At 41.4% G+C, this 18,854-nt stretch overlaps 1 protein-coding gene across 2 annotated transcripts in view; it reads left to right on the forward strand.

The window, feature by feature from the left end:
* Window positions 1-18,854, forward strand: part of GNG2 (G protein subunit gamma 2) — a 113,866-nt gene that overhangs the window by 76,912 nt on the left and 18,100 nt on the right. For both annotated transcript variants that reach the window (XM_059373198.1, XM_059373197.1), the window contains one exon: window positions 11,297-11,412. In XM_059373198.1, the coding sequence (XP_059229181.1) occupies window positions 11,326-11,412 (87 nt within the window). In that variant the 5' untranslated portion in view covers window positions 11,297-11,325. The remainder of the gene's footprint in view (window positions 1-11,296; window positions 11,413-18,854) is intronic.

Here is an 18,854-nt window from a genome sequence, read left to right on the forward strand (position 1 = left end):
ATCTCTTTAAGAATCGTCAGTGCAAATTAGAAATTTCGAAATCAGATGTGTAGATTTACCCACCTCCCCCCACGCCACCCAAAGGTCCTGGTTAATAGAGGCACAGTTGGTCATAATCCTAGATATTTTTTCTCTCTGCCTTTCTTAGTTCCTGATTCCTTTTCCATGTTCCTTGTTGTGAGGGTTGGAAATTATGTATGTAATATTTCTAGGTTATAGTGCTTAGTAGTTGCTCAGTAAATGGTGGTGGTCATTTCCTACTCATGCCTGTTCCTTCTGTAGCAGCCCATACTTTATAAGGTGTTATCACAAACATTAGGGACACTTGTACAGCCCTACAATCCAATTGAGCTCCTGAGGACCAGAAAGATTAAGTGATTTTTCCCACTGAAAAGAAACATAACAAAACCAACCAACGAACCAACAAACAAAAACAAAAACAACCTAGCCAGGAATGTCAGAATGGACCAGAATTCAGATCTACTGTCTTCTAGTACCTGTTTCTCTAATCTTGTACCACCCATCAATTCTATCATAGGAAATATCCCTAGACAACATGGTGGTACCAAACATCAGTGGAAGGGCTCCAGTTCTTACCAGGGAAGCTGCATTGCGGAGCTCGGCCAAAGGACTTCGGGTGTTACCGTTTTGAGAGCCTACAGATCCATTTGAGCAGAGAGGCAAGGAAACAGGCATGCTAGTCTCCCCGAACTCCCGGGGTTGCCTAAGGCTTAAGATCCACTGAGGATTTAGAATTGAAGCAGTGTTTTTTTGGTTTTTTTGTTTTGTTTTGTTTTTAAGAGAAATTAATTGACCAATAAATAATTTCCTACAAGGAGGCAGAAGGCCTCTGACTATCAGCTTCCCCTTGCCTGCTGTTGTGGAGCATTAGACATCAGTAGGTTAACAGAGCCATTTCTATGGAAACAAGCTCGTTTTTTCCTCTTCGGTTGGAACCCTACTGGTTCACGGTCAAGGTTTCCTTTTTTTTTTTTTTTTTAAAGAAAATCCAGCACATACCATACAAAATACGGGTCTTTTTGCTTTCATGCAAACAATGCCCATCTAACATCTGAGAATGCCAGCTCCCATTTGTGGATACAGCCATCTGCATTATCCAGGGCTCCGATAAAAACTATAGCTCGCGTGTCATTTTTAAGTTGCAGCATGCTCTATTCATTACTGGTTCATTTTACAAAATCTGTGAAACCCATGATTTTGAACCACGTTTTCCAAGGGCTATGTTTTTGTCAAGGTGGTTAGCAGCTAACCAGTGATGCTCTTTCCAAGCAGAAGGCTGCATCTCACAGAGATGTTGTTTCAAAAACAGCAGTTTACTGGAAAGCAGAGAGCTGTCATTTTCAAATAATGGTTTCTGGCACCCAAGTAAGTCAGGGAAGCTGTGTTGTGTCTTACTCTCCACCTACACAGCATAGATGGCTCCCATGCTGATTTGAGGGATTTCAGATGCAATCTTGTCTTTCTCTCATTTGGTAAGTGGCAACGTCCCAGCAAAACCACATGGTTTCCCGAGTAGAGTTTAAGTCGATACGTTGCTCCCTTGGTTCATGTCCTTCCCCAATGGCCCCATAACATTTTTGTTTGGTACAACTTTTGCACCAGATCTCACTCCCATTAGCTCTCTCCATAGCTACAAAGACCATAAAAACTGCTGTTATGTTTGTGAAATGGCCAAACAGATACCACAGTCCCCAGATTAGGATCAGTCTGCTGCATCTAAAAATGGAAATTGAGAAGGACTGGAAGAACATTTTTCCCTGGTGGGGGCTTGCTTTAGAAACACCCATCTCTCTAATGTTCCGACATAACCCAAACCTTGGTTTCCTCCAGCGAGGGATGCAGTACTTACGTCCCTGGGGTTGTGAGGATGAAACAAGGACTTGGCCCAGGGCCTGGCACATGGCAGACCCTTGGTTTATAAGCTAATACTCATTTTTAATACGAGTTCCTGGTCCTCTGGTAAAAGAACAAAGCTTTTGGCCTGTAAAACCAAATTTCCAGAAATGAGAAGCATTGAAAGATGGGGAGGGGAGAGAGGAGGCAGGGAAGGGGTTTGGAAGGTTCCTGTTTTGTTTTATTTACAAATCCATCCCTAGCCAGCGTTGTGCAGTCTCGTTCTCTGCATTCTGGGTGCTCAGGAACCCCCTGCGACTCCTCTTCTCCCTTCCCTGGGGCTTCCCTCCCCTCCCCTCCGCTCCCCTATTCAAATACTATCCAGTGCCCCCTGGAGTCCAACATCATTTCTCATACATACCTACTATCCCCAAACACTTCCACGCTGAAGTCTGTGTGGACATCCGTTATCCTACCCTTTTCCTGACAATCCCCTCCCCATTCTCATGTCCTTTTTATTTGCCACCATACGCCTATTCTATAGCCTCCATACGCCTACTCAAAAATGAGCAAAGACAAGTGAGGAAACCAGGACATTATGACACCCAAAAGACATCTTTGTCATGGCTCCGATTGTTGAAACACGTAAGATTGGGAAAGAGTGAGCCCGTGGGGCAGATTCCAACCCTGACGCTCTGGTGCTTGAAAGTGTTGAAGGAGAAGCAACAAGCTTCCCAAATAAATCCTCTATTGATTTAAAATTTCCCCAGTGGTGGGAGAACCAAAAAGAAATTAGTGTTTGCTGATTAGTAGAGATGGAAATGTGCTATTTTGGTATTTTCAGGTCAAAGTGGCCAACTGGTAATACGAGGAGCTATCTCACAAAAAAGTACCGTGAAACAAGGCAGGCTGTTTTTTACAATTATTATTCAACTCACGCCGCAGCCACAACTCAGAAATTCACTTGTGTTCTGACTGCGAAAACCCTTCCCTGGACCCTTCATATATATACTCTCATCAATTTGGTGATGGTGGTTCTTACTTGCTACAGAATGAATTAGGGTAGGGATCCAAAAAACAAAATCAACAACAAAAAATGAGTTTGGCAAAATGACCAAACTGAACTTTTGCTGATATATAAGCCATTAACAAAAACATTTACCCAGGTGACTAACTGTAGAGGCTCTGAAGAACTACAAATTGTAATTGTTAGGAATGGTCCTCTAATTCAAACCCAGCCAATAACCGATCGCCAACGATATGGCTAACTGACAATTGAGAATAATGAAGATATCATCAAATAACTGGGAGACTGTAAACCTCTGATTTGACTGTAAACCTAGAATTGTTTGTTTTATTGCCAGTGTCATCTTAACCTGTAAATATATAAAACAAGTAAATCAAGCCCCCTTACCACCAACTGCAGATATCAAAACACAGTTCTAAGGAACGCACAGTTGTAATTAAAATGAAAGGCCAGAACGAAGACTGGATGCCGTGCTTAAAAAACACCATTAGAACCTGAAAAGAATGGCATCCTCCCCAATTAACCTATACTGTCGAAGGCAAAGGTCTCATTATCAAAACATTTATTTATCTTGGTGCCACAGAAATAAGGAGTTGTGTGTTAACTCCCAAGCCTAAATGACAAGAAAATGTATGGTTTCTTAACAGAAGAGTTCCTCCTGAAAGAAATGAGAATGCTTGATGTATTTTTAGCAGAAGAAAACTCATCTAATGGTTATTATTCTATAACAAGCCCTATCTCTCATGTTCAGGGGGTGGGGGGAGGAGGGGTGCTTCTCTCATCAGTGAAAAGAGTAAAATGCCTTCTGTATGATTCTCAGGCTTGGAATTCAGGTGGGATAATTAGGACATTCTTCCGGAGTCCTACCAATCTCTCTCACACAAGCTCTGTAATTGTTCTAGGAGCTTCAGTTGTTTGTATTCTTTTTGCTTACTGGCAGATATGACCCAGCATAATCTCACTCCACCAGCACATTGCAAGAGATTGTGCCCTCTTTTAAATAAGCAGGGACTAAATATCCATAAAGCACAACAATGCTAATGAGAATTATGAGCACTTAACACTTATTCATCCCTGGGAAGGTAATAGGGATCCCAAGACATAATATAAAAGCCAGTTTCCTTGAACCTTTCCTGGTGGAGTACTTTCTCTGAGCAGATTTTTCATGCATGGATCTATGACTGTTTGTTTGGTTTTTTTTTTTTTTTTTTTTTTTTTTTTTTCCGTGTCCTTTCTGATGGAGGGGCTGGGAGCAGTACAATTCACTGTTGTCTGGCACTCCACAGGGCATTAGAGTTTCTGCCTCTGCTTTCTAAATGCCATTAGCACCCCTGATGACTGTCATAACCCAGGCCACCCCCACACATTTCCAAATGCTTCCTAAGGGGTTGCACTTCCCTTGGTTGAGAACCATTGCCAGTGGGTTTAGTGTGGGGCTTGGAAAATAGATTGAATCCCATTTGGAATTTCCAGAGGGTAGACTGTTCGAATTTTGAGAAGAGATCTTGGCTGTGGCATCTGAAAGAATTAATCTGTGGAATTCTAGCTCTCCGATTCAAATCCAGAGATGTGCAGTCACCCATTTCAGTACTTGGGAGGGGCTACCAACTGCTAGACGGAAGAGGGTCACACCAGCACTACCAACCTTTGATCATCAGCCCAGCTGATTCCCAGAGGTGTTTTGAGGTTCCAGAAGTGAGCTCAGGACTTCAGAGTCTCCCCAAGAGAGGCAGACACTGGTTCTATTTCCCTCTGCCCCACTAATTTCTAGAAGAGTTGGAATCCACAGATGGGTGCATCTTTGAGGTGGGCGTCTGATGGTTCTGGGGCCAGGCTGGACCCCCACAAAGGTAAACTATGGTGTATCATAAGGCAATCCAAAGACTAGCTGATGGGGGGTGAGCAGGGAGCGATCTATAGGAATTAATCACTCTCTCTTTTTAATGAAAAGTTTTTTGTTGTTTGTTTTTAAAAGGGGTGTACATACACCTGTGTTTTCAAGTTTTGTCCACATGATCACTTCAGCAGAATTTTACTTTTTCTTTTAGCTATTTCAGTGGTTGCTATATTCAAAGCATTTCCTTCCCTCTTAAAATAATGTCTGCCCGATTTCAGCCAGATGTAGAATGAAACAGGAACCTTAGTAAAGCGTATCTGATATGCATCTGTGCTTCTGCCTAAGCACCTAACAGGACTCTGTCAACAACTTCTCTTGGCCCGATGTGCTCACAGGACGCAACACCCTTTTCTCAACAACACTTCTCACCACATGCAATCGCTGTCAGCTTGGGTAGGGACAGAAGACCAAAGTTTTTGTCTCCCGCATTAGGAATATGTGATGTAGCACTACACTTGTCTACATGAACAAGGAACAATCTGGAAAGGATACTAAGGAAACAATTCCATTTGACAGTAGTGTCAAAAATAATAAAATATTTAGGGACTTAGAATAGAATTAACTTGGGACTAGAGAGCCCAGAAATAAATCCTCACATATACAGTTAAATGATTTTCAAGAAGGGTGACAAGACCATTCAACTTGTAAAAGACAATCTTTTTGACAAATGGTGCTGGAAAAACTAGTATCCACGTGTAAAAGAATGAAGTTGAACCCTTACCCAACACCATATACAAAAATTAACTCCAGGTGCATCAAAGACCTAAAGGTAAGAGCTAAACCTCTATAACTCTCAGAAGGAGAACATAGAGCAGAAACTTCACAACATTGGATTTCCTGGATATGACACCAGAGGCACAGGCAACAAAAGAAATTTGGACTTTATGAAAATTAAAAACTCTTGTGCCACAAAGCACACTATTAACAGAGTGAAAAGGCAATCTATGGAATGAAGGAAAATGTATCTAAACCCCATATATCTGAGAAGAGGTTAATATCCAGAATATATAGAGAGCTAAAACTCAACAACCAAAAAAAAACCTGATTCAAAAATAGGCAAAGGTGGGGGGCGCCTGGCTGGCCTGGTTGGTGGAGTGTGCTGCTCTTGATCTCAGGGTTGTGAGTTTTAGCCCTACCTTGGGTGTGGAGATCGTGTAAAAATAATAAAATATTTTTTTAAATGGGCAAAGGATTTGAACAGGTATTTCTCCAAAGGACATAAGCAAATGGTCAATAAGTACTTGAAAAGATGCTTGACATCACTGATCATTAGGAAATGCAAATGAGAACCACAATGAGATACCACCTCACACCTGTTAAGATGACCATGATCAAAAAAAAAAAAGGGAAAATAGTGTTGGGAAGATGAAAAATTGGATCCATGTGCACTTTTGGTGGGAATGTAAAATGGCATAGCTGCTACAAAAATCAGGATGGCTATTTCTCAAAAAGTTAAAAATAGATTTACCATATGACCCGGCAATTCCACTTCTAGGTATATAACCCAAAAGAATTGAAAGTAGGGTCTTGAAGAGATATTTGTACATCCTTGTCCATAAGAGTATTATTCACAGTAGCTAAAATGTGGAAGCAATGGAAGTGTTTTCAACAGATGAATGGATAAGCAAAATGTGGTATAGACATGTAGTGAACTATTACTCAGCCTTAAAAAGGAAGGAGATTCTGACACATGCTACGACAGATGTAAACCTTGAAGACATTATGCTCTGTGAAATAAGCCAGTCATGAAAAGATAAATACTGTATGATTTTACTTCTACGAGATACCTAGAGTAGCCGAAATCATAGAAACAGAAAACAGAAGGTGGTTTCTGGGGCTGAGGGACGGAAAGAATGGGACTTCCGTTTATTGGGTACAGAATTTCTGTTTTATAAGATGAAAAGCATTCTGAGCGTGTCCGTGTGTGTGATGCATTGTCCAAGTACCTTAGGCTTAGAAGACAAACTAACTTTTCTTATCTACCATAGCCACTTTTTAGGAAAATACATATTTCTTGGGAACACTGGTCTAGGAACCTATAGCGCTTTCAGTCTTCAGGAGAAGGATTTTATGGGAAAGCAGCTGGAGGTGAAAAAGAAGAAAATGCACAAAGTGATTCTAATAGCTTGAGGCGCCTGGGTGGCACAGCTGGTTAGGTGTTCTACACTTGATTTTGGCTCAGACCGTGATCTCAGGGTCCTGGGACTGACCCTTGAGTCAGGCTCTGTGCTCAGCATGGAGTCTGCTTGAGCTTGTCCTCTCCCTCTGCCCCTCCTGCTCACGCTTGCATTTTTTTTTTTTCTCTCTCTCTCTCTTGCCTTCTTTCTCAAATAAATAAATATTTGTAAAAATAAATAAATGTGACCCTTGACTTTTTAAAATTTAAATTCAATTAACATACAATGTATTATTAGTTTCAGAGGTAGAGGTCAGCAATTCATCAGTCTTATTTAATAGTACCAAGTGCTCATTATATCACATGCCCTCCTTAATGTCCATCACCCAGTTACCCCATATCTCCAGCCCCTTACTTCCAGCAACCCTCAGTTTATTTCCTATGATTTAGAGTCTCTTATGGTTTGTCTCCCTCTCTGGTTTCATCTTGTTTTATTTTTCCCTCTATTCCCCTATTTTTCCTCTCCCACATGCTCTGTTTTGTTTCCTAAATTCCACATATGAGTGAGATAATATAATTGTCCTTTCTGATTGACTTATTTCACTTAGCATATAACCTTCTAGATCCATTCACATCATTGCAAATGGCAAGATTTCATTTTTTTGATGGCTGAATAGTATTCCTGTGTGTGTGTGTGTGTGTGTGTGTGTACCACATCTTCTTTATCCATTCATCTGTCAATAGACGTGTGGGCTCCTTCCATAGTTTAGCTAATGTGGACATTGCTGCTATAAACATTGGGGTGCACGTGCCCCTTCAGATCACCACATTTGCATCTTTGGGGTAAATCCCTAGTAGGAAACACTAGATTCTTTTGGGTCATATAGTAAAACTAGAACACTGAGGATGTATCTTCCTAAAACTAAAACCAAAGTCTGTGTTTACTTTTTCTGCTAAGTCCATTTAGTTTTCAGAGGTTTTCTCTCCCCAACATTTCTAGACTTGCATCCTACCCCTTCTCTCTTCTTTTTCTATCTCAGCCCCCATCTCCCCACTTCTCTCTTCTCCCATGCAGAGGTCTTCTTCCATAGTAGGTAGATGAAGTCCCCCCAAAGTGTCCATGTCTCCATTCCTGGAATGTATGACTACACTATGTTAACGGCAAAGGACAATTAAGGATGCAGATGGAATTAAGGATGCTAGTCAAGCTGGCCTAAAGATAGGGAGGTTGTCCTGGGTTATCTGGGGTAGGGGGCAGTAGAGTTGCCAGGTTCTTAAAAGTGGAGGAAGGGAGAGAGCAGAGTCAGAAGGGGATGTGACTGTGGAAGAGGTCAGAGTGATATGATGTAAGAATAACTCAACTCACCTTTGCTGGCTTTGAAAATGAGGAATAGGACCTAGAGCCAAAGAATGCCTGTAGCCCCTAGAAGCTAGGGAGAGGCAAGGAAATAGATTTTCCCTTACAGACTCCAAAAGGATTACTGCTCTGCTGATACCTTGATTTTTAGCCCAGTGAGACCTATTCCAAACTTCTGACCTCCAGAACTGCAAGATAAGAAATTCCTATTGTTTAAGCTCCTACATTTGTAGTAATATGATATGGTAGCAATAGAAAACTCATACACTTTCTATCTTAGTCTCCTAAGACAGAAAGCCATAACTTTCCCAGGAAACATGAATAGGCATTAGAACATAGAATTTCCTAGATACTCAAATGAAAATACTGGGTCATTTACTCAGGTGATGGTAAATCTATTGTCCAATGGCAGAAATACTCTTAATAATAGTGGTGTAAACAAAGTGGGTACTTATTTCTCTTCACATAGATGATAGCCAGTTCGCAGCTGGCATGGTGGCCCTACAGTGCCAGTATGTGCCAGATCCTTCCTGCTTACCCCAGAGTATAAACCTAAAGGTTCAAGGTGAAACTCTGTGGTCAACAAGACCGTCTTCCAGGCCAATATCAGGAGGAGGGGGAAGCAAAGAGCACACCCTTCTCCTTTCAAGGGCACTTCTGCTTATTACTCATTGGCCAAAACTTGGTCGTCTAAGTTTACTGACAAGCAAAGGAGGCTGAAGAATGTATATTTCAGTAAAGTATGCCCAGCTAAAATTCAGGGTTCTCATGGGCTCTATGAAAAAGAAAAGCAAATTGTTATTACCAATAAAGAAGAGGAGAAGTGGTATTTGGAGGCAAGCTATGGTTTCTGACACAGGTTACTGTGTAATCTGATTTAGATTCAAGGGCAGATGAAGAGCTGGCCAGACTCCCACATCTCCCTCAGGCCCAATGAGGATTTGGCAATTCTGTGATAATCTATATTCTAGTGTGGTAAATTCTAGTTTGGAAGGAATGTTAGCTTCACAAAACAGTGTCCAGGGTCTTGTAGATCACGACTACTTCCAACTTTGGATGAATGAAAAGAGTTAGGCTATGCTTCCTGGTAAATCAAGATTCCATCTTGGTCCTGTGACGTTTTGCACGGGTGTTAGATTTTTGTTCGATCTGGGGACATGTAATTTCCTTGTGGGGCTGAGATGATTGGGTTCCTAATTATGCTGATGAAATCATAGTTGTTAAAGCCTCTTGTTGTTGTTGTTGTTGTTGTTTTGGTTTGGTTTTACATAAAGATCCCTCCGCTGATCTTCAAGCACATGGAAGTAGAGCTCAGAGATCTCTGTGGCTTCAAAATCCCTTCAGTCTTCCTTTCCATTTTATTGTCTCTGATGCCTTTGAAAATAACTGGAGGGAACAGTTAATTATCTTTCAATTATACTATAAATGTTATGCTTTTGGGGTGGCTGATTTTGCAGTTTTCTTTATAAAATAACACTATGAAGGGACCTCTTTGTTTACAAAGACTTATACATAATTTCTTCTTTTGCCTTGAAGAACAAGATACAAATATATAAGAACCAAAGAAGGTAATTTACATATTTATGCTCTTTGGGTAATTAAAAATTGTTTTTTGATTTTACTGAATACGTAACAGTCTTGTATTGAATTTACCAGGGATTATATTTCATTTCCCAGGTTTTCTATGTGTCCTCTTTCCTTCTTGAGATGGTTGCCTGATTTTACTTTACCTCTGGATAAAAATATTCCCCAAAGCTAGCAGAAGTCACACTTTTTAATATGTCTTCAGAACAGGAATCAACTGTTGACTGAAGCAAGGCTTGAATGCCTCTCATTTCTTGGGTCATGCACTCCAGCTAAATTGCTGCTCTCAGACATTGCTTCACTGTGGGGTGTCAGTGACCTCAAAGAGCACATTTATACAGACCCAAAATAGCATATGACACCTTGACATGGAGCGAGACCTGATCAGAATGTGGAAGAAATGGGCCCTCATAAATAAAATAGGGTACTTTCCGTGATGAACAACAACAACAAAAATTGCGATGGTGGGTCAAGGAAGAATTAGAAGAGAAATGAAATTGGGATAGGACTTAAGCGGGTAGGGGAAAGGATGGGGAGGAGATCTGGCAATCCTAGAGGCAAAGAAACCATCTCATAATTTACATAAGTACAGAATTCCACTCTCTGAACATTTGTGTCCCATTTCCATATTTATAAAAGTAGTAAGTCCATTATACTGAATACAGATTTCTGCTAGTGAACCCATTGATGTCATTAACAAGTTAGACATGGCAATCCTTCCCCCTTGACATTGCAGATGAAGAACTGTGAGTGAAGAAAATAGTTGTGTCTAGCCATATTTCAAATAGAATAGAGAGAAAAGGCTATATTTTTTTTAATGCTGGATAAACAACACTGAAAAACCACACATCCTATGCAGCGTTTCTGCAGTGTGATAGACTGAGGTGGCTACAGTTAGCTAGAAAGTTAGTGTTGGAACCCACCAGCAGAACATTGTAAGCTTGGTATCTTTAGTCCTAAGGGATTACTTTACCATTCCTCTCTGCTTGCCTTTCATTCTTCATCCTCTGAGGGCACTGAAACAGAGTATCTGACCATAGTAGTACCTGAAAAATAACAACACTTATAACGTCTGCTGTCACCCTTACCATTTTGAGCTCAGTTCATACATTAAGATAATTTTAATGACTTTCTTCCTTAATTCAGCAGCACATCTTATTCTAACTGATTTGGTAAACAATCTTCATTGTTTTTCCCTGAAGAAGGGGTAGAAGTGCAGAGGGGTGTGTGTGTGTGTGTGTGTGTGTTGGGGTGGGCTATGAGGATCTGGAAAACCACAAGCACATGTCATCTCCTGGCCTGCCCGCAGTCAGACTTGGCACTGGACTGGGGCTGGAGAGGACTGGGAGAGCCAGGCCTCACCACAGCCACTCTTTCGAAGTTCCCCCATGCTGATGAACCTGTACATTTGGCAGCTCCTGAGTGCCCTGATGCATTCTTCCCTCCTGTGTTCTTTCCTAGTGTATCTGAAAAACCCACCCAGCATTCCAATGGCTAGCAACAATACCGCCAGCATAGCACAAGCCAGGAAGCTGGTAGAACAGCTGAAGATGGAAGCCAACATCGACAGGATAAAGGTAAGGACCACATCACCCACATAGACCCTCCAGCCTTCATTATAAGGAGCATGATTTGCAGGCCTCTGTCCCTTGACTCCCCTTCTATGGAGAGTGATGAAAGCAGTGAGAGCAAGAGAGAAACTTAATAATTAGGCAAAAAGTTCATTTTTCTAATGTGCTTTATCTTCTCCAAATTTCTCCAGAATAAAATGACAACATAAATTAAAACTGGTTCTCCACGTAGAATTTAAAATAGAATAATAACGGCAGAAGAGACAAACAAAAAACAAGATCATGGTTGAATTCTAGCCAAGGAAATCGGAGAAAACACAAAACTTACCAGCTGACCTCCCTGATTCTTTAGAGACTGTCTTTTCATTTGGGTTTTAGCTTTTCTGTCTTGGTTTAGGTTCTAAGTTTAATTGTCTATCTGTCATGATTAATCTTTCTCTTCACCACTGTAGGTTGTATTTAATAACTTATGGATTTTTTTCCTTCAAAACACAAAAATCACACATGGTCTCCCTAAGAAGTTAAACAACATAGCGGGCTAATGAAAGTATTTTATCAAATGGAACTTAGAAACATATCTCATTTTCTAAAAAATAAAGCTAGAACATTCATCCAAATGTGAAATTCTTTTTAAAACTAGAATATTTTTCCTATTTCCTCCATACCAGAGTTAGCAACCTCAACAACCCACCCAACCTTGGAAGTATGCTTCTAGAGCAAAGGTCAAAAAATTAAGGCTCATGAGCCAGATCAAGGTTTTATTAGAACAGACCCATTCATATACACATTGTCTATGGCTACTTTCTCACTACAATAGCAGAGCAGAGTAGTTGCAAGAAAGACAGTGTGGTCCACAAAACATAAAATATTTACTGTCTGGCCTTTTACAGAAAAGTTTGCTGACCCCCAGTCTAGAACAGTGGTTCTTAGCTCACCTGTACATTCACATTACCCAGGAAACTCTAGAAAGATCAATTCTAAGACCATACTCTAGAACAATTAAATTAGAATCTCTTGGGGTATGAATCAGGCATCAGCTTTGGTTCCCCCCCCCCCTTTTTTTTTAAGTTGTCAGTTAGTTTCAATGTATAGCCATGGTAAAGAACCTAGGGGAGGGGCACCTGGTTGGGTCAGTGAGTTAACTGTCACCTTTGGCTCAGGTCATAATCCCAGGACCCTGGAATCAACCCCCAAGTGGGGCTCCCTGCTCATTGGTTAGTCTGCTTCTCCTTCTCTCTCTCCCTCCTGCTCATGCTCTCTCCCTCTCTCTCAACTAAATAAATAAAGCCTTAAAAAAATAAAAGAAGAAGAAGAAGAAGAACCTAGGGAAAAGATTTGCTCCTCCTCCTCTTTTTTTTTTTTTAAAGTAAACTCCACACCTGATGTGGGTCTTGAACTCATGACCCTGAGATCAAGAGTCTCATACATGCTCTACTAACTGAGCCAGCCAGACACCTGGGGTTTGCTCCTTCTAACTCCCATCAGCTATGGACTGGAGAGTCTTTCTTCATAAAGAAGCTGAGCAAATATCCATAGGCATCTGTCTGTCCTAATCTTTTTGAGTTCTGATAATGGGGCCATGTAGGCGCATCTTCTCTTCTTTCCACAGCTTTTATTCATGAAAAAATCTTCTTATTCATGAATGAGATAAATACAGGGAACTCACCATTTGCCTTGCTCCTTTACAACACCTTCCTCTTTTCCCTTTGCCTCTTCTTTTTCACTCTCTTGCTGAAAAAGTACAATGTGGAAGGTAGGCACAGAATCTGCTGCAAGAAGTGAGGGGGTTCAAAGACCATGGCATCAAAGAGTCATTTGGTTCTTCTTCTTTTTTTTTTTTTTAAAGATGTTATTTATTTATTTGACAGACAGAAATCACAAGTAGGCAGAGAGGCAGATAGAGAGAGAAGGGGAAGCAGGCTCCCTACTGAGCAGAAAGCCTGATGCGGGCCTCGATCCCAGGACCCTGAGATCATGACCTGAGCCGAAGGCAGAGGCTTTAAACCACTGAGCCACCCAGGCGCCCTCATTTGGTTCTTCTTTGGGAGGGGTGGGGAGAGTGGAAGCTTCTGCCCATGGGCCTTCTGGAAAATGTCACTTTGCCTTTCAGGGTGGCCCAACTAAGATAAAAGTATTTGTGAAGCGCTATTGTGGTTGGCATTTTCTCTTACTGCTCAGGATCCTCAGATCTGGCTCCTGAAGGAGGTTGTGATGGTGTTAGAGGTGATGAAAAGCCAGCAGTGGGAGGAAGAGGACGGAAATAGGCCTTTTCAACCATAAATCAGACCTCCATCCTCCCCCACCCGAATTACTGACTGCAGGGGGCTCCTAGTTGATCCGTGAAATCCATCTCAACCCTGTCTCCATCCCTGCCATCAATTATCCTCCACATTGCTACCAAAGAAAATTTTCTCTAAGAAAATCTCATTATGTTCCTCTTGCACAGAAAATCTTTTCATGATTCCCATCACCTATAAAATAAAATTCAAACTCTTTGACAGAATATGAAAGGTCCTTCTGACCTCTGCCCCTCTTTTTGGCTTCATCCCCTTTTTTTGCCTGAACATTCCCTCTCCTCCTTTCTGTTCTTCTGCTTTAAACTCTGGCAACTCCGTGAAGACTCAGATCAATCATTACATCCTTTGAGAAGCTTTCCCAGACCCTCCTCATAAGGTTGAATTTGGGCCAGTTTTCCGTTGTTCATTTATTCTTTTGTCTAATAAGTACTTTGTTGACAGCTTTTTAAACGGCCAGACCATGTTAGGTCCTAGAGATGCAGAGGTGGAGAGGGAGAGACGAAGACCTGGCTCTTGCCCTCAGGGATCTCCTAATTTAGGAGGGGGTTACAAAAAAATATGAACAAGACCTATCACATAAATAAGATATGCAGGAAGCATGATCACCAGATATTATCAGAAAGAAGGCAGCACCACACCCTGACTCCCTTCCTCTACTACTTCTCAAGACATCAGAGGCATGGCCACTATAAGAAAGAGAAAGCGTTTATCTAACAAACCGAGCACTAGGTGGTGATCTTACTAGGTGATCTTCGCATCCACATCTCTCGACCCTTGCTCTGTCGTTAGACCTCAAGTTGTTGGAAATACAGTGGCAGCTTGTCACTCAGCCTTTGTCCTGCACATCAGAGCCAGGCAGGCATGCTGTGGTGAAGTGTCAGATTATTTTTAGTTCAAGCTGTTGGCTAACCTGCGACTGTGTTGACAGAGTTGTCAGCTAGCTGGTTTAGGGCTTGGCTATTTGCCTTCAGGACTCCCTTCAAAGGCTTCTGAGCACTCAGGCTTCTCCACCTACTTTCCCTGCATGATCCTGTCGGCAAGAAAGGGCTTTTCTCTGAAGATCCCACGTATGTGATTCTGCAGGCAGAGAAGTGACCGCTTCGAGTTCTGTACGGCGGCAGTGACATTATGTACATCTGGCAGAGCCCACTGTGACTGAGGCCGTGAGAAGCAGGGGGCAGGGGACACAGCTGGCACTGATGCTTCGAGAGTCCCATCAGCAGGGGTGGCCTCATCCCTCCTGCAGCCTCCGGGATAACTCGGGCTGCAGAGAGAAGCTGTACCATAACAAGATCTGAATAGTGTATTCATTTTTAAACCTTGTGTCCTATCGCTCTGCATCACAGACCCCGGGAGAATTGAGCTAATGAACCCATTATCTGTTCATAAGCCTCAGGCATATATAAATTATACTCCCAGCCTTTCTGTGTTTCTTTGTTAGCATTTCATTCAAGGACAGAAAGTAAAGAGAAATCAAAGGAAGCTGAGAAGGGATCTAAGGACAGGGACAGAGAGGGGCGTAGAGACTGTGACACTCAGATGGATGAGACAGCAATATAGTCACAGAGATGTGGAGCAAAGACAGATGAAAGGAAGCTTTTCCTTAGAGCACAAATTGAGAGAGCATGTCCAAAAGTAAAGGACAGCAGGTTTCGGTGAAGTCTATTTATTCACCACTCTGGTAGGGCTCGTTGGGTTTCTAATAATAGAAGCCTAGGCCAAGTTCACTTAAGCAGGAAGAGGGGATTGATTATAAAAGATAGAGTGTGTCTCAGATTCCAAGAGCAAAAATGTAGCCGGGTAAGCCATAGAAATAAGAGCTGGAAGACCATCAGAAACCAGGAAAGCTCTGTTACATGCCCTTGCCTCACTCTGTGCGTCTGTCTCTTTCTTTTCCCGGGAAGAATAGATTTCTCAGCTTCCTGTTCCATGTGGCAGACATGATGGCTGCCCACAGCTCCCAGGATCCCATGTTACTTCCAGCTCCATGAAGAAAGAGATAGGTTGATTTAATTACCTTTAGTCTCAAGTGCCTGTTTGCTAGAATGGCATCTCTGTTCTAGTCAAACGAGTGAACCATCTGCAGTTCAATCAACGGACATTAGAATCAAACCACAACACTGCTCTAGGAATTAACCCACACTCCATAGTTAAGGAGGAGTAAGAATCATTGTAAACTAGAAATATGCTCTTTGACAGAGGGCATCGTTAGCCTCATGAAAAGTAATGTAGATGTAAGAACAAAAGAAAGCCAGGGCCAGAAGCATGGGTGAAATGATTGCTTCTAAACTAATTGGATGCTCCATAAATTGACCCCACATAAAAATGTCAAATTTCTTTCTCATTTCTCCCAGTATTCCTAATAGACCTTTCCAACTTGTTCCCCTTATTATCCCAAGAGTATGCTATGTAAATTCCCACTTCTCTGGTTATTCTGGGTTCCTCAGTGAGAATGCCCTTCCCCTCATTCTTTTCCTGTACTACAGACTGAATGTTTGTCTCTCCCCACCCTCCCAAGATTTTGTTGAAACCCTAACCACCAATATAATGATATTTGGGGGTGGGGCATTAGGAAGATGATTAGATTGGGAGGGTGAGCCCTCATGAATAGGATTAGTGTCCCTAGAAGAGACCCCAGGGAGATCCCTCATCCCTGCCACTATGCAAGGTAATAGTGAGAAGACATCTGTAAACCAGGAAGTGACGTCTACCAGACACTGCATCTGCCAGCACCTCGATCTTAGACTTTGCAGTCTCCAGAACTGTGAGAAATAAATTTCTGTTGTTTGTCATCCACCCAGTCTAAAATATTTCGTTCCAAAAGCCCAACCAACTAAGATCCTCCCCAAATCTTACTCCCCAATTAGGGGTCAGCTCCAGTCCCCACTTGTCCGTGAATATTTTGCCATTCTGACTATGTTTACTAATTGGTTTCATTTTCATCAAATAAATTTTTCCATAAGACTACACAGTCCTCAGGGCGCCTGGGTGGCTCAGTGGGTTAAAGCCTCTGCCTTCGGCTCAGGGCATGATCCCAGGGTCCTGGGATCAAGCCCCACATCGGGCTCTCTGCTCAGCAGCGAGCCTGCTTCCCCCCACCCCCCACCCCTCCGCCTGCCTCTCTGCCTACTTGTGATCTCTATCTGTCAAATAAATAAATAAAATCTTAAAAAAAAAAAAAACTACACAGTCCTCAAAGTCAAAGACCATGTAATTTACTTCTCTGTACCCTTCAGGGTGCTGGTGTACAGGCATTTAAGAAACTTTTTTTTTTTTTAGTGGATAGCTTCAAGTTCATGTACTTAGAATGTCACATAACAGAACATCAGAAGCTATATTTCACATGACATTTCCAATGACATTTATGGTTTAGGAAATTGCAAGCATGGTCACATTGGCCAAATAAAAGTGTGGTCATAGGGGCACTGGGTGGCCCAGTCAGTTAAGTGTCTAGCTCTTGATTTTGGCTTAGGTCATGATATCAGGATCCTGGGACCAAGTGCTACGTTGGGCTCTGCACTCAGCAGAGTCTGCTTGAGGATTCTCTCTATCTCTCTCTCTCTCTCCCTGGAAAAATAAATAAATCTTAAAAAAATAAAACACAAAACTGTGATCATAGGAGAAAATTCATTGAAATATAGAAATGAAGAGAGTACAGTAAATACTTTCATGTGTTGTGTTTGATTATAAGAAGCCAGTATTTATTGTATATTTTCTTTTTATAATAATTCAACATAAAAACAGATTGATTTTCATAACTGACAAATATGTATAAATTATCAAACACAAACGTTTCTAACGATTGAATCATCTTTCTTTTTTTTTTTTTTTTTTTTTTAAAGATTTTATTTTTTTATTTGACAGACAGAGATCACAAGTAGGCAGAGAGGCAGGCAGAGAGAGAGGAAGGGAAGCAGGCTCCCTGCTGAGCAGAGAGCCCGATGCGGGGCTCGATCTCAGGACCCTGAGATCATGACCTGAGCCGAAGGCAGAGGCCTTAACCCTCTGAGCCACCCAGGCGCCCCTGAATCATCTTTCTGATGACTGACTCATAAAAGGTTGGAATTGAGCGTCACAGAAAATGGTACTGAGAAATGGACCAGTTAGACATCATCCTTGGTAGTAGAGAAAGGACATAGATCCTAGGTTTGGGACTTTTGAAGTATTTTTTCAGAATTTGAAATGAAATATTTAACATCTCTTCTCTAAAATGCTTGCATTTGAGGGGCGCCTGGGTGGCTCAGTCGATTGAGTGTCTGACTCTTGGTTTCAGCTCAGGTCATGATCTCATGGGTGGTAAGATTGAGGCCTTCATCCAGCTCCATCCTTGGTGGGAAGTCTGCTTAAAGATTCCCTCCCTCTGCTTCTCCTGCCACTCACACACTCTCTCTCTCTGAAATAAATATTTTTGAAAAGATGCTTGCATTTGATTGGGGAGAATGAGATACTACCTCCTCATTGACCAGTTGAGAGTATTTTTAGGGATAATAAAATCAGTGTAGTATGTCAAAGGACATAAAGAGGAAGGGGTCATATTCACAGTTGACCAGTCCTCATTCATTCAGTTTGCTGAAAATGAAGCAAAAAACATAAAATTGAACTCACACATACATTAGTAACTAAGCTTGACACTTCATTTTTATGAGCGTTGATATAACTTTTAAAAATTCTGTATTTATTAAGCACCGTGTACATGCTTAGCTTTATGCATTGTGTCTAGGAGCTATAGCAGTAGTACTGTTAAACCCTGATCATTTGAAATCCCTAGGAAAAGAATTTTTCTGAATAGCCCAGTTTTCAGGCCAGATGAAATCTCCCTTCTTAAAAAATGTAACTTCTTTGGATGACACTTTGAATGTCTTTCTCTTTTTATTAAATAGAGCAAATTAAATATAATGTACTTTTTTTGATGATTCATTTGAAGTTATTAATTTCAAGAATATTTCCTATTTCATTTTTTAGAAAAATCCTATTGATGTACCATTCATTTAATACCACCTTGGAGGAGAGGGGAGGGGAAGACCACTTAGATGATTCACTCATTAATTTATAAATAAAAAATAGTCAATATTTATTTATACAATTTTACTTCCTCTAGTATCATAATCAAAGTTTGATCTTGGGCAGTCTTCACACCCAGGAAATATCCTT

The sequence above is a fragment of the Mustela nigripes genome, chromosome 13, assembly GCF_022355385.1.
Source record: "Mustela nigripes isolate SB6536 chromosome 13, MUSNIG.SB6536, whole genome shotgun sequence".
Taxonomy (NCBI): Eukaryota; Metazoa; Chordata; class Mammalia; order Carnivora; family Mustelidae; genus Mustela; species Mustela nigripes.